Genomic DNA, 14,587 nt, shown 5'->3' on the forward strand with positions numbered 1-14,587 from the left:
CACAGCTGCATTGTGTTTAGATCAAGCAATTACGTTTTTAAATTTAACTCTCGTTTTTTGTTAAAATTGGTTTTCTTATGTGATTAAAATTATAAATGTAGAAGACAAAGAAAACTTTTAGTAATAATACTCACTCGAATTGCTGTTTAATATAATCATTAATAGGCAAGCAAAGAGCAAATGTTGACACGATACTAAAATAATGAATAATTTAGGTATGCAATGAATAAAAAACGTTTTTAAATGTTTCTTTGACCTCGCCAAAGACTTTTCTAGAACGCTAAATTATGCACCAGTGTTGTCAATAGCAGTTGTCATAGAGATTCGAATTATGAATTCAAACGCATTCATTTTTAAACGTTTCTAGTTAGCCAATTATTTCATTTTTTTTTCTTTTAGCTACAGCCCCGAGGTTGAGTTACAAGTTTAACAACTGTCATTGAAAATTTTAATGGCTTCTTTCCAACTAACTAGGCTTCTCTAGTTAAATTATTAAAATGTCCATGAGAAAATAGCATACCTAGGTCGAAGTAAAACAATAAAATAATGATTTTGTTTCCTTTATTTTAACGTGAAGTTATAAATAAGTGTAATAATAATTGTTGAGATTGAATGAGTGACGTGTTCACGCGTTGCATGCGTGAATCTTTATAATATTTATTGATTTGCAGTCATCATCGGGTCAGATGACGTTTCTTATGTATGACCCTTCCTACACGTACACAGATTAGATTTAAAACAACAACTTTATTCACTATAAACTTAGGAAAACAAATCTCATGATCTTACAGTGAGTAATTAGATTAGTAATGAACTAATGAGTATATCTTCTGATGAAATTCTAAACCGTTTACTAATTATTCTTCCAATAACATTAGTCATGATATTGGTGACATTTTTTTGCAAATTAATTTAATATTAAGGCCTTTAATGTACCTAATCATCACAGTCATGGTTAACTGGAAGTTATGAATCGTTACTTTTCTGCTTACCACATTGGAAAAACGAGCAATATATTATAGGTACTAACAATAACGACAGCCCTACAGTCTACAGTGAGTGACTTACACATTATTTATTTATTTTATTATCTTTATGTACAACTGGAGCGAATGGAAAACAACTGGTTTGTAATTAAAAAGTGGTCCTTTTGTACGAACGAAGCTATCAAACAATAAAATACCTTGACAGCTTAAAGAAAAAGTACATTTTAGTACACAGCACGAAATTAATTTTATATTATAGAAATAAATTTTATCGTTATACACCTGGTACACGAGTGGTGTTTTATGGAAACGCAATGTCAATAAAAATGTAACAAAAGTAAAATGTTTGACTTCAAATGTTGAATTACTTGACTTGACTTCATTGTTGAAATTCCTAATAAAATATATTTCATTACAATAGTAAAATTGTAACAAAAATAGGTAATCACTTTCTCGTTATTACAAAATCAACAGGACAATTTTATCACCGAAACGTGAAAAAATCTGCAGTCTCCTTCCTCCATTATAGTTATTCTAGAAATTCGACTATTAGTACTATTTAATTTTATTTTGTATCTGTGTAGGTGTTGCTACGCTAAAAATTCTACAGACAGTCCACACCCGCCATTGAGCAGATTTGTCTGTTTCGTAATAGAAATACATGCGTACGTACCTGGTAACTATATGTATAGATAGATATGATTGACCAACGTGCCCTCAAAAGATTACTACATACTGAGCAAATAGGTACTTCAATATTGAGATTACCTATAAAAATATTTTTAGGTACTCAAACCAATGAGAAATAATTAAAGAGGGCATTTATATTGGTCCGTATTCCGATATGTTGTGAATTACATAGTTTTTGTTATGATGACTTTCATATTTTCATGATTTAGTATGATGATAGTGAGACTGTTTATTTTAGACAAGACTTAAAATTAGAAATGATTAAATCTAGTCTTATAATATTCTTGTAAATTAATGTGTACTGGGAAGGTGCCCAAAATTCTCACTAGCGCCACATTCGACAGTTATATTTGGTCTTTGGCCGAGGCAATAGAATAAAAAATAAACAAAAAATTCCATACGATTGATTGTGCCCATTAAAGTTTATGACAGAAGATAGATTGACGTATCGTATCGCTAACAAGCATGACTATGACATTACAAAAAGGTGCTTGCTTTGCAAAAAAATGCACGGAAGGATAGTTTAAGTTAAAGAATTCATATTTATTTATATCGACAGTACTTATTTATACTTATTGCCTATAGTAAATGAGTTGTATGGTACCATAATTAGGTATACGATAAAATATTTAACTTAAAAACATCTTTATCGTCGCTAAGTTTGTGCTTAAGTATGTACTTTGTGTTTAAAGTCTTTGTACTGACTAAAGTCTTGTAAACAGTTACCAAAGAGTTCACATTCGATAACGAACATAGCAACACACCCACCGATAAATTACTAGAGTTCAGATAACAATGAAAAACACATTCATTATTATAATTATCTCATGCATCTAATATTACCACCTTTATCAAAATTATGGTTTTGTAATAGATGGCATTCAAGATATTTATGTACCTAGTTAATTTGTTATTCTAAGAAAAAGTGTGCTGTTTATCGCGTAATTTTGTTATTAAATCGTTGTCATCAAATAATATGAGTTTCGTATTTTCTTGCTAACTTATTTGCGTACTTGCAAACTTTGTTTTATTTAGTTTTAGGTTGTCTGCGTAAGCATAATTGCCGTCATCGAAAAGGTCATACGGAAATCATTGTTTATACTTCCAGGCATACCTAATAATAACATTTTATATAAAAATATCGTAATATTTTATTTGCCACATCCAATTTTAAATTCGTTCTATCATTAAAATAAATTTTGTTTCCAAGCGAACGGGTCTAATCGGAGGCGTGGCGCTGACGTCAAAATGGCGCGATTAGCTGTTTTTTTTTAACTGACGCGTTCGAACGCCCATAATTTTAAAATTGATGTCAAATGTCATTGGTGAAGAAAAATGGTAAAAAAATAAAGTTTAGTGTACCTATTGTTTTTGGTTAGGAAAACGTATGTTTTATATGTTACGTTATTTAAAAATTGTTAAGGTTTTTATCTGTTATATTTATTTGATAGTTTTGAGAGGTCGGAGACCCATGATATGTATGTAATATTATATTTGTTGCTCGTCATCCACATTCGATATGACAATCCCTAGACTTACACGTGTCAGTCGATTTGAGTCATAGATTATGGTTAGTAGGGAATTCCTTGGATTGGTTTAAGTTGTAAACTTAAGCATCGTACCATAATGATTATTAATATTCTAAGAGATAACATAATCAACTAGAATTTGCACCAGCAATGCAAAAAGGACACGGGCCAAGACCAAGTCTAATATGAAGGCGTAAAATAGCATTAAACAATGCTTAACAATGCGATTGTTATACCCGATACCGATAAAATTAGATTATACCAAATACCTGCTTATTATAAATATGGAAAGGTATTTCAGTGCAGGCCAAAGTTCAGACGTGTCTCTTTAGTTGAGTACTTCTGGCAACGATGTGATGGCCGGAGGCAATTGACCGTTGAACTGTTGTAGTACACGAACGGCCAAAACGTGTTAACGCGGGAACTTTTATAACTGACATCAATTATTTTATTTTTTTGTTTAATGGGGGAAAGTCATCCGATTACTTTTCACGCCTTGGGCGAGGTGAGAGAGAGTGTCAGACTTACTGAGTAAAAACACCACTCCGTTCCTACTTCTGCCCTTCGAGCTGAAGCTCCGGTAAACCCGCTAGGTAGTCCGCAACTCCGGATCTGGCATCACCTACTGGGCCCCATCTGTGGTGGTCTGATGGCTCTTTGAAGCGCGCGAGGAACGCGACGCCACGGCTAACTGACATCATTACATTCGAAATTCAAAACTACAGTAACATTGTGAAAAAAAAAACACATGTCTGCTATCAAACCTCTTTTTTTTTCGTCAGTGTGACAGATCTTTTTTTTTCTTACACGAGTTTTTTAGATCAGTCATTAGACACTTGGCTGATGGATTTGTGTTTGAGCCAACGGGGTCATCCTGCCTTGGAGCTGACATGTAACACTAGAATAGTAACATCATTTGTGTGGAGGACTGGACGACAGTAAAAGGTATGAATCACGTCGATTTCAAACATTTGAATTGCTGAATGGAATGAGTAAACCTGTGGTCATGAATGACCAATTTGAAGGAATTTGTTGAACTAATTTAAACCTAATTGTGTCATGAATATGAAGATGATCGGATGATATTTAACTAAAATTTAGATATTGACTTAACTCAATAAAGGTAAATTGCGATTAATTTCAGGCCAACTATAAGTCATAATGAAAAAGTGATCACAGAATGGCTATCTGTGATCCACAAAGCCATGTGATGAAACTATCGATTGCTCTTAACCCCATATCAAACAGATAATGTTTATGGCAAAAATCTAATAACTAACTTAAGCCCATCATGCAGATTAAACGTGGACAGATAAATATAGCTGTCCAATCGAATCGTTTCTCCGAAAATTTTGTCAGACCAGACCGTATGTTGCTGGCAGTCTGCCATCAAAATCTGCAACAGTTCTTCGGGCAATTGCCATGATGTCATCAAGGGAAACTCAGAAAATTAATATAAGGTAGCCCAAGGAGTTTTAATGCCAAGTCCAGATTACAAACAACGGTCTGAATAAAGTACTGGCACGTTATAAAGACAGTACCTATACAACAATACGATTGTTGACGAAGTTTACTATGTATTCCAAATTCAAAACATTGCTTTTGAACTTTTGTTTTTGTACCTTTGTTGGCTTGGCTGTATATTAATTAACAATGTTTTCTCTAGTTTACCAACGTAAGCATGGCTTTTGTTTTATTTATTTATTTATGTATTCAAATTATAATTATACTAAAATAATAGTTTAAACCGTTGTTTATTTTGCATGGCTTATTGAATCCTAAACCCTATTGAATCGATCATCCACATAATGAACCATAGTGTTTATACGAAAAATTCGAATTCAAAAACATTCTGAATTCAGGAGTATGAATCAACAATACAGAATGAAACAGTCACTTTAATTTTACGCTTGAAGAAATCATAGAACAAAATTAATTTAACATGAATTCATGAAAATGCAATTCATTTAAAAATGTGCAAAAGGAAGGCGGAAAAATATGGTCAAAATTGAAGGCTGATTAATTTGTTCGGTAGTGCGGTTATTTCAAGGACCTAAGACATTTCAATATGTTTCTGTACGTGGTATAAAGCCAATGTTTATAAATATTATTATGAGCTTTTTGTTACTAATCTTGCCACTGACCTTACCGATGACAACTAAGTAGGAAGCAATCGACCACACTGTTCAATTCATTCACAGCACAAAGATATTAAACTTCTATTTTTATACACTTTCATATCATTATACTTTATTTTCTGCTTGTTATTATGATAAGGCATTTGCATGGTTGCAACCGACACCGGCCGTGAAAGCACAATGCAATTAAAATTGTATAAAAAAATCCACATTTATTGGTATAAAGATTCTATCGATTTTGATGAAGTAAATTATTTGCCGAATGTGTATTTAGGTGATAATTTCAAGACCGATACCGAAATCTATGCCAATGTTTTTACACGCTTAGAAAATAGAAACTCTCGCCGGCTGGAGGCTTGTCCCTGACTACAGAACAACAGAGTCGTGACTTCACAATATCTAAGTCGACCGCTCACCATGCTCCATGTTATTACTTGCAGAATGTTCGTTCAAAAACAAAAGAACACTTCACACTTACAAAGACACGTATTAAAAATGGTTAAGAAAACAATGAACTCACCAGTTGCCAAAGCTCCGTTAAGGATTTTCTCTTTGTCCTCCATCATGGTGTGGGCGGTGCTTGCTCCTGGTGCCATCACGATTCTTCGCAGAGAAGGTCTCCTCGCTAAAGCAACGATGTGTTTGACGCGGTGCTGCTGTGGCGCTCTTCGGCGACGCGTGCGCACTCTATGAAGGCCTCCAGGCGACTGTCCGCTAACTCCACTCGTTATCACTGAGCGAACCTTATCAGCCCCGCGGCAGTGATTGCTGAACAACCATATAATAGCTGAATAGATTTTGCAGTATATTAACCAAATGTATAAATACCAGTCCCCCTGGATGCTTAGTAACGCCATCAATAGCGATCTGGAACAAAAAGAAAATTAGTTTAGAACCGAAACTTTTGGGGGCACACCGATGAATGCAATAATTCTGAAAAATATTGATAAAAATGAGCTGAATTTTTACGAGACCCATTCAATTATCAATTCATTCATTCGTTTACTACTTGTTTCAATATTGATAGTGGTTCTTATCAAGCGGATTTCTTTGTGTATATTTTTAATTTGCGGCTTGTCATAGATAAAGTAACAATACCTAACAATTATACTCAACAATATTCTGGGTGGTATTTTAAAGTTGTACTTAGTATTCTGTAAGTTGTTAAATAAATACAAAATCTTGTAGCACACAGATAAAAACGTATGATGTAACTAATGCTATTTCTTACAAATTAATGCTAAAGTAAGGAGATTCAACAAAAACTTTGCCTCTCATATTTAAATTAACTATCTGTTTTAGGTATTTCATTTTATTTATCATTAATCGAACCGGTTCTTACAAAATGGTTGGCACAATCGCTAAATGATGAAACTCCAGAAACCTTTTCGTTTACATTAAATACGTACATAATATATTTATATGAATTTTTCCACTATGTATACAATCGTTATCTTCATTTTATATGTTTACTACTTTCTCCGTCTTATGTTTTCCATTCCTAACTATATCCGCATTTTAATAGGTTCCACACGCCTCATTATATTTATCGGGAAAATGTCTAATTATTTTACAAACACTTTCATCAAAATAAACATCTACTATATCTAGGTGTTAATCGACACACACTCTGGTGATATCTGAGTCACCATCACCTATCGGATTTAGGGTCAAAATCTTTGCATCTTTAGTAAATTATACTCTTACTCCTGCCTTCTTGACCTGGAGCTGCGGACTACCTACCGGGTTAATCAGCTCGAAAAGCAGGAGTAGGAACGGGGTGGTTTTTAGTCAGTAAGAGTCTGACACTCCCTTTCACCTCGCCCAAGCAGAGAGATATAATAAGATGAATTTCCTCTCTCAAAACAAAAACTTCTGCCCTCTTTAGTTCCCCTCTCAAAACAAAAACTTTTACCTTTTTATTTCTTACTCTTTTATTTTAAGCAAGTCGCTAATTATACATATGTAAGTCTAGGTTAAAAAAGTAAATTTTCCTTTAGTTCCTATATTATTATTATATTGGTAAGTTACTTATTAAATTATTCCTAGTGCACTAGCATAATTATTATTGTTTAATACTTATTTGTGGCTGTTTCATGTAAATAACTATTTTGTGAATTTTTTGTGAATTTTGTATAAAATTTTGTATTGTATTTACTTCTCTTTTCTTTGTTGTCATTTATTATTCTGTCCACGTGTACATTATTCAAGTAAATATTTTATGCATGTCCCATCTCCGAGGCTGCTCGTTTCACTGTTTACGTCAGGTAGTGCAAATTTTGAATGTTTAACGCCAGTTCAAACAACAATACTTTGCTTGTTCAAAACGGAATTTGTTTAAAACTTCTTTATCGTGTACCATATCACTTATGAGGATTTTCTTTTCATTTTCTGAAAATTTTGGCTTGTCAATTAGGTTGTTATAATAAAATGATCTAGATTTTACGCCTTCTATAATTATTTTATGAATTCTCATATTGACAATCTCGAAAGCTTCTATCAAATGTTTTCGGAAATAAAATATTGTTTATAAATAACACCGGATATTATTGTTCTTTAGGTCAAATGAAACTTAATACATGTTATATGAGCCAATGGAATGTTGTACGCTTGTGTCCGCTTACATATGATTATATCTAGGTACCTATTAATATAAATACTACCTATCAAGTTAGCACTTATTTAAGTAAACCTATATGTGCCTTTTTTATGTTTATTGATTAAATTTCGAGGCTTTTAATCAAACATGACCATGCCAGTCTCATCGTACCCTAAAAAGTGAACAGAGCAGGAAAGGAAACATTAGGTTCTCTCTTCAAAATCATACACCTTTAATATAGTTTGAAATACACCTAATTCACAAATTTTAGGTACTATATGTGCCTTAATCAACAGAAAATACTACTTAATGTTTGAATGACCATTGTACTTATACTCGGATTTCCCATTTTAAAGAAAGGTATTGCGCACATACGTTTTGTTGTCATCATCCAATATTTTTTTAAATGTTATTCCTGTCCCAAAGTCACGTAGGCCCAGGACTTAATACCTAAGTAAATAATAGTTAATACTTAATAACTGTTTTCCTCATTTTCAGTTCATACATTAAGGTGTTAAATTCCCAAGTTCAATAGTTCGTATTTTCCTATATTAGTCATAACTTAATTACCTTCATAAATAATCTATTCTCTCTACACATTCGGCTTCAGAATTTTGTCTATCATTTAGGTTTATGATAGCTTCAACTCTATCTGAAGAAGCTATAAATCTTTCATCTACAGTTTTTGTAGGCGAGTTAATGTTGAATTTCGCTGAATTTACTTAGATATTTTGTTTTTCATTAATACTAAACTCAGTAGGTCATCTGGAGGGGAGTACGTGCGTAAATTCGTAGCAACATCTTAATAGTAAATAGTAAAACATGCCAAAGCTCTATTTTCCGAGCATTGCTCAACTTTATTGTCGTTTCGATGGCTAACGACCCCAATTCATCGTGTATACAAACAAACAATACTAGAATTTTAATATTTCTCTCACACGCCACCATTGATATAGCCCCAATCAAATGGCATCAATAATTTTATGGTTTAACCAAAATACAAAACGCAAACAGTTATTGTTTGCTAAAATTAAAAGTCGTAACGTAGCATCACGCCTTTTTAACCTGGAAGGAGTAAGCTGAGGTGCACATTTAATTTAAAAGTCATCTACTGTAAATCATGAAACATTGTTATTGTTAATTATTATTAAGAATATGTCTAAACCTTATATCTTTGGAAAGATTTTACCCGTTTTACACTTCCAGTAATAGTTACTATAAAAACTTCAATCAATAAATAACGGACTCATAAATATGGAAATGATATAGTAACTATCCATTTACTTCTTGATAACCTGTATGATTAAATATGGCTTGTTCTAATTTGTTCACACTTCCTACTTTGGATCGATCTTATATCGGATAATTAATCTGCCATGCTCAGGCTTCCTTTTGTGATGTAATGGTTGTTTCAGCTTTCCAGTAGGTAAGAAAATAAATTAATTGTGATGGATAATCCTTTCTTTCTCATAGACCAGACGCAGAAGAGCTCACGTGTTGTCACTTCACGTCAAAATGGGTTGCACGTAGCAACCCTTTTTCCGACATTAACGATGAGATTCTGTATATGTGCTAATAGGCATTTGTTTACACCAGCCAATTCTAGACTCAGTGTTATTACTGAAATTCTAAAAAACTCAAAAATACTTAACCGTCGGTAAACTAACGAAATAGAATTTAGTTAATGCTCTCATTTTTATAATTGGGTACCATTGACCATTGTCCATTTACTGATGGTGCAGTGCAGAAGTCCATCCACAATGTAGACAGACGAACTGATAAAGGTCGTAGGAAGCCACCTATTAGTGGTTATAGGTTGCTTCCAACCGGTTGATCTGGAAGTCATTGGGAGCCCTACCTCTAGCAGAAGACGTCTTATAGCTGATATGATGATGATGACCATTATTCATATTTTGCGAGAGTTCTTTATTAGTAGGATGATGTTTCCTTCTCTCATCTTCTTCCACATCCATCACATGATTCACAATTGGCATCTATTCCCAGCCTTCCGTAGCAACAGCTGCAACTCTGATTGCATTACAAATATCTATTAGTTGATCTATTACATAACCTGTCATGTTGAAGCTATGACATTCCAATTTCTAAGCTTGCTGAGTGACTTTAATATCATTCCTTTAATAGCCGGTCAGGTGCAACCGGATTCTTGACAAGACAAAGTTGTGTAAAAAAAATCTAACACGAGTCCAGTATGTGTTTCTTTTTTATTTTGAAATCTTGATTCCGTGTTCTTATTTACCTATCAGCAAGTTGATGATGATAAAATATTATTAATACATTAATAGAAAACGATTTCAAAATGTTCGTTTCAAACTGGCTTGTATCAATGTCTATATTATAATATTTTTTTCATTGTTTGTGTAGCAGGTAATATTTAAATATGGAACGGCAGCCTTATTTAGATCCTTGAACTTTCAATGAATAACATAAATTCTGTAAAGTGAAATACCAAACTGCAATAGTGATATATTTTTTATTATGCCGTCTTTGTTTTGTTGAATCTTACATTTGTATTTGATTAAGGTTGTTAAACACCAATCATACATTTCTTTACAAACTTGATTGATTACAAACACCGAATGCATTTCTTAGTTTTCATATTACCGTTAATTTGACCTGTCTCATCCTTGACTACAGTTGCTATGACGGTTTCTTGCGTTTCTACATCTATTTTAAAATCTTCTTTGGCATTTTTGTTGAAGGCTGCCTCATGTATTAATGTAGGCGTCCTTTATTTTAAATTTCTGCCTACATTACCGTTTCTTCAGAGGTGAAGCAGAGCATGAACTTACAAGGTTGACGAGTTAAGAATATTAATTCGCCTTTGTTTGTGGCTCGCGTTATAACCGCCTGTTTGTTTGTTTATATCAGCGTAATCTATACGGTTAAAGTTGTTCGCGCAGACTCGTTAAACAGCCATTGTCCTTAATTATAATTTAATTGGATTCCAGTTACAAACACTTAGTTATGAGTAAGCGAGTTGCATGCTGTTCAATGGAATAGTTTTCTAAAAACTGCTTTTGTGCATATTCATGTGTAATTTAAAAGCGGTCTGGGATTTTTCTTACGACTCACAGATGGCAACGGCTATATTCGCTGTACATACGTTCTGTTACCATATACAATACGTACTTGTGTTGTGTGTTTAATACTTTTATCTTAATTCGATATGTTAATTCTACCACATCGCTTGCGTATCCCAACAAGTTCTAGAATGAGTACAGCCAATCCATTAGCATATTATATAAAGATGAAATAACCTTCTTACCTGAAACGTTGACTAAAGTCTTCCTTCGCAGTAGTGATCGGAGGATGTATGTCTTATAAAATGCACCAAATCGTGGCGCATAGCAGTGCGCCCGTGAATAGCGATGAACGTTTCAATACACATTCGCAATAAGTCCCAATAAACGTCTAATGTCAACTTTTTAACCAAAACTCTCCCCCAACATCGCACAGGAAACGTAACACAGTAATTATACAGTTTCGTATCTTTAGTCCAGCGTTCCAAAATAAAACGTCGTTCGTCTTGCCTCGTCCCGTCTCTATTTCACACCGGATCTTAATTTGCTCATTGTAACTCGATTAAAACGGTATTGAGCAGGTAAATATTGTAGGTTTTCTCAAAAATTATGCACAATTCGAGTGTTTACGTAGCCGCACAGTGATAACGTGGACTGTTGACTGGCGTTGGGTCGCAGCGTGGCGAAAGCGAAGCAAGATTATTATGGAAGGGAGCCGTCAGCGGGACTGCAAGCGAACTGGCTTCGTGTGACATCGATTCTTGTTCGGCCGCGCTCGGTCCGGCGCGACGGGGAGGGAGTGTTTTGGCATGCTGTACTTTTCTGGCTGTACAATATTATTGTACAGTGAACACATTTTGTTCATAAATAGTTGGGTATACCATTGATAATGACAGATGCACATGTTAAGGGAAGATTTTATTGAGAACAATGAGGAGTTGTGTACAGAAATGACTGTTCTATTAACAGTCAGGCACACAACTCAAGTTCATTGGTCATGCAGTGCAATGGTCAGTGGAAACAACCAACCACGCCACCTCGATCACTCGTTTATTAACCAATTAGTATTATAAATATCAAAATTTGGACTAATTAGTGTATTGTATAGGTAACATTATTATCAAAGTTGTTGGACTTTTCATCCATCACGCGACTGACGGACGATGCGTTTATCATGATTTATCAAAAATGTCAGCAAACTGAACTTAAAACTCATTTCCTTGCACGACAAACTTTTATACTTAATTAACAGAGCTGCTGCTTTAGTTGTTTGTTTTTATTTTATGTTATACATATTTTCTCCTTTGTTTATTGTGACTTTAATTTCTCTCACTCCATCTGTGCATATTTTACATGCTCCTCTAATACATAAATTCATGAGTGAACTAAAATCCCATACGATATAAATTAAAAAAGGAGATAGAATGCACTTCTTAATGCTCACGGGTGTTCCGCTAGGCATCGTCCTAGGACCAATATCAATCGATCACTAATACAAGCTGGCCTGGATTATTTACAATATGTTCTGAAATACCTACTACCCATGTCATTATGTAGGTAAGTACAAAATTAGATGCAAACCACTTTCCGATAGAACTAATTAAATAAAAAAGGTAATTTAAAAAACTAAAAACATGAAGATTAAAAAACCCCTAAACAAGAAAGTCATCGTAAAATTGAAGCAGTCGGGACCCATTCTAAATATGAAGACTTAATGAGGCACATACGGCTGGCTTTCTAGATTGACATCGAGGGTCACCCGATTGTTTTCGAGGAACTCTCGATTACTTTCGAGGATCGATCGATTGATTTTGGGGAACGCTCGATTGTTTTCGAGTAATGCTCGATTGGTTTCGAGGATCGCTCGACTGATTTCGAGGATCGCTCGATTGTTTTCGAGGATCTCTCAACTGTTTTCGAGAATCGCTCGATTGTTTTCGAGGAAAGCTCGACTTTTTTCCAGGACCGCTCGATTGTTCTCGAGGAACGCTCGATTGTTTTCGAGAAACTGTAGATTGTTTACGAGGATCGCTCGACTGTTTTCGAGAGTCGCTCGATTGTTTTCGAGGAACGCTCGAATGTTTTCGAGGATCTCTCGATTGTTTTCGAGAAATGCTCGATAGTTTTCGAGGAACGTTCGATTGTTTTCGAGGAACGCTCGATTTATTTCGAGGATCGTTCGATTCTTTTCGTGGAACGCCCGGTTAATTTCGAGGATAGTTTGATAGTTTTCGAGAGACGCTCGATTGTTTTCGAGGAAGTCTCGATTGCTTTCGAGGTACGCTCGACTGTTTTAAGGGAATAGCTCGCTTGTTTTCGAGGAACTCTGGATTGCTTTCGAGAATCGCTTGATTGTTTTCAAAAAAACATAACCCTCCTTCTGGCGCAGTCGGGTAAAAGAGAAGAAATGTGCATTTTAAATGAAATATAACAGCAATATCTACCCAAGAATTCTGCATTATGAATATGTGATGTTGACAGAGCAATCAAAAGATATGCTCCCCTTTGTCCGTGAAAATAATCATTAGTTGGCCGCCCACGTTATCTTCCTTCTCAGAATGATAGCTCTGATGGTATGATTGACAACCGCACCGTCCTCTGACCGTCAGAAGTCACTCCATCACGCAATGCATGCGTGAAACATCTCAGCATCTCAAAGTCAAGTTCAATATTTTTTATTTCAATTAGGTACCTACCAGTGAATATCGAATAATCACATATACCTAATGTCCCTCAGTGAAACCATTTGCTTGTTCCAAAGTGCACATAGCTATGGGAAAGAATGTGAAAGAAATTTCATGCCAGCTAGTCGATTTTCAATCAGTTTAACAATTCTAAACCTTAAATATTATAATATTTAAGGTTTAATTATATGAGTACAACGAAACAAACATATAACATATAATAATCATATTATACAGACATCAATGAGAAGAAATTAATCTTATGAACATACATACAGTTTAACCCGTGATGTGCCGGAACACAAGATCTACGCAATAATAATAATCAAAGTGTTTTCTATTATGTCTCATATACCGACCGACAATAGGTTGAAAAGCTAACTAGCAAAGAATCACCAAACTCAGGTTCAGACATAGGTAAAAAACTCCCAAGTAAGTAAAGGTTTCCCGAACTTGGAAGAATAGAAGGTAACTACAGTGCCTGATGTTTATTTTTTTTTTAGTAAAACATAACAAATCATAAGTTATGAAGGGATCGCACACCGGACTTAAGAAGTTACCAAATTATATTCTACCAATTTTATCTAGATACTCTTGCAAAATATTTAAAAAAACATCGTTTACTTACACTGCAATTATCATTGTTAAGTCCATCCTGACTCATCTTATATGATCGTACCTTCTCTGATGAGCTACCACTACCACAATGATTCTCATTTTTTGCAATTTAAAACTACCTATTTACATTTACACTTAAAGATACATATTTACTGTTTGTCTAACAAAAACTAATACTTATTGCACTATTCATTTCTATTCTCACTTTTGAAAAAATACTTTGAACCGTATTGTTTATTTCTTTCTACCGTCTATTCTTATGTTTCGTTTAAATAGGTCAGCGAACATATTATTTAGTTGAA

General features: G+C 34.2%; 2 protein-coding genes across 4 annotated transcripts in view; one reads left to right on the forward strand and one right to left on the reverse strand.

Annotated features, from left to right (window-relative positions):
- The window catches only part of LOC118272281 (6-phosphofructo-2-kinase/fructose-2,6-bisphosphatase), a 31,884-nt gene extending 17,437 nt beyond the window's left edge, over positions 1-14,447 (reverse strand). Inside the window, exons 1-2 of one of the 2 annotated variants that reach the window (XM_050693745.1) lie at positions 14,296-14,447; positions 5,864-6,210 (exon numbers count right to left, since the gene is read on the reverse strand). In XM_050693745.1, the coding sequence (XP_050549702.1) occupies positions 5,864-6,210; positions 14,296-14,321 (373 nt within the window). In that variant the 5' untranslated portion in view covers positions 14,322-14,447. Of the gene's footprint in view, positions 1-5,863; positions 6,211-11,228; positions 11,721-14,295 lie in introns of those variants that run through there. The other variant, XM_050693746.1, reaches the window with a different exon arrangement.
- Positions 1-14,587, forward strand: part of LOC118271716 (glyceraldehyde-3-phosphate dehydrogenase) — a 256,387-nt gene that overhangs the window by 217,239 nt on the left and 24,561 nt on the right. The window lies entirely within an intron of this gene.

This window comes from Spodoptera frugiperda, chromosome 5 (assembly GCF_023101765.2).
Source record: "Spodoptera frugiperda isolate SF20-4 chromosome 5, AGI-APGP_CSIRO_Sfru_2.0, whole genome shotgun sequence".
Lineage (NCBI taxonomy): Eukaryota > Metazoa > Arthropoda > Insecta > Lepidoptera > Noctuidae > Spodoptera > Spodoptera frugiperda.